The 2272-nt window shown below is 31.7% G+C and overlaps 1 protein-coding gene across 1 annotated transcript in view; it reads right to left on the reverse strand.

Annotated features, from left to right (window-relative positions):
• The window catches only part of LOC111084222, a 5482-nt gene extending 3574 nt beyond the window's left edge, over positions 1 to 1908 (reverse strand). The window contains exons 1-4 of the mRNA XM_022380991.1: positions 1742 to 1908; positions 1040 to 1139; positions 378 to 417; positions 218 to 269 (exon numbers count right to left, since the gene is read on the reverse strand). Coding sequence (XP_022236699.1) covers positions 218 to 269; positions 378 to 417; positions 1040 to 1070 — 123 coding nt within the window. The 5' untranslated portion in view covers positions 1071 to 1139; positions 1742 to 1908. The remainder of the gene's footprint in view (positions 1 to 217; positions 270 to 377; positions 418 to 1039; positions 1140 to 1741) is intronic.
• Between the last annotated feature and the right edge of the window lie 364 nt (positions 1909 to 2272).

Below are 2272 nucleotides of genomic sequence, written 5' to 3' on the forward strand. Positions count from 1 at the left end.
CACGCCGACAACATATCTGTGATACATTCCACGCCGACAAGATATTTATTCTCAACAACAAAATGAATCAAGATTAGAATATTTGGTATGAACGCTTGAAAACAAAGTTTAATAAGTTAGCTATTAAATGAATCAATATTCAATTATTATTTTGTGGTCACAATTTACAGAGTAAAATACCTCTCACATGATTTCAACTGATTTAAGAAAAACTTACTTCAATTTTGTCCTTTGGGTACAAGAATGAAAATAACTTCAGCACAGGAACTCTAGAGTAATGGAAAGTGTATAAAGTAAAGCAAAATTGAGGAACAAACTTATTTACGAAATATGAACTCGTATAAAAAACAAGAAATAGGATTGAAAAACAAGCTTACGGTTTGGGACGCCCACCTACAAGAGTAGTCAGTCCTGGAGCTACAAGAAACAGTGTATGGCATTACTTTTGTATGGAAGAAAAAAATATTACAGAAAATGCATTTAAACATATTTATAAACTTTAGGAGATACAATGAAGACAAATTATATAATATTTAAAACCTCACAAGTAAACAGTAACACTGTACTGATTAGGATGTACCCATTAACACTGTACTGATTAGCTTGTAAACATTAAACACTGTACTGATTAGCTTGTAAACATTAACACTGTACTGATTAGCTTGTCAACATTAAAACTGTACTGATTAGCTTGTAAACAGTAACACTGTTCTGATTAGCATGTAAACACTAACACTGTACTGATTACTGGATTACCAAGTTTGAACTGAAAATGAGTATCGATTATTAAAACTGAACAATAAAAGAATATCAAACAGCAACACAGTCCCGTAAACAAATACAGATTAACAGAAGCAAACTGTAGAGGAACATGGATTTTAAACAATGAAATGAGAATCAATATGGACTAGCATACTGAACATTAAAAGGAACAAAAATGACCAACATTCAATTGTGTATAAACTATTTACATCTAAATAATAGGTTCAAAAAGTTACTTACTAAGATCGACAGAAAACTTTATAAAACTAAAACATACCAGCTCCAGTAGCTGATGCTGCAATCTCCATGGCAAAAATCTCCAAAGCTCGTTTTTCATTGTGATGTACTGCTATCCATAACACTGCCTCTCTTGGAGCCTGAAAATATAAGGGATTAATAACCATTTGAATCATCACTAGCATTTCAGGAACTGTAAGTTATTGTAAGTGGACAATTAAAAACATTACACTCTTATCTGACATATATTATTCAGTGGAGCCTCTTTCTTATAAAACAACACTGTTCTGTCCTACTCTTCAACATACTTAGTTCTGGTAAAACAACACCGTTCTGTCCTACTCTTCAACATACTTAGTTCTGTCCTACTCTTCAACATACTTAGTTCTTTTAAAACAACACTGTTCTGTCCCACTCTTCAACATACTTAGTTCTTATAAAACAACACTGTTCTGTCCCACTCTTCAACATACTTAGTTCTTATAAAACAACCAATGAAAGGTCAAATGCTTATTAATAGTTACATCTGACTAATTTTGGTAACAAGGTTACGATCATTAGGGCTAATATCTAACACTGTAAATACTAGCCCTGATGATCGTAACTGTGTTACTGAAACTAGTTGGTAGTAAATAATATTAAAGATTTTACCAGTATTATCATTAGGATATAAATATAAAACAACTTCTGATTAATGTTTAGGGACTATCAGGGAAAACATGTTTATTGAAAGAAAACCCACCTGATCAACTGGTCTGGCTTGTGCTCCATAACTTTGTTCAGACCCCAAGACATCTATGTGAGTTCTTCTAAAGCCTTCAAGGCCAAGCTTGTTAAATATGTGTGAACATCTGAAATACAACCAAAGATTAAAACAGTAAACATTTAACTGTAAATGTGAAATGGTACTTATATATATTACTTAAATACAATTTGTAATATATCTTAAAATACAAACAAATGAATTCATAAAACCAGAATCTCCAGCTGCAAAACCGTGCATTTAATTTATAACAACATTAGGAGAAATTAAAGAACAAAAATCTTTCCAATTTAACAAAGTCTACTGTTATAATTTACTTTACCACCAAAGACCAGTTATAAAGTCTACTGTTATAATTCACTTTACCACCAAAGACCAGTTATAAAGTCTACTGTTATAATTCACTTTACCACCAAAGACCAGTTATAAAGTCCACTGTTATAATTCACTTTACCACCAAAGACCAGTTATAAAGTCCACTGTTATAATTCACTTTACCACCAAAGACCA

Source organism: Limulus polyphemus, unplaced genomic scaffold, assembly GCF_000517525.1.
Source record: "Limulus polyphemus unplaced genomic scaffold, Limulus_polyphemus-2.1.2 Scaffold14858, whole genome shotgun sequence".
Lineage (NCBI taxonomy): Eukaryota > Metazoa > Arthropoda > Merostomata > Xiphosura > Limulidae > Limulus > Limulus polyphemus.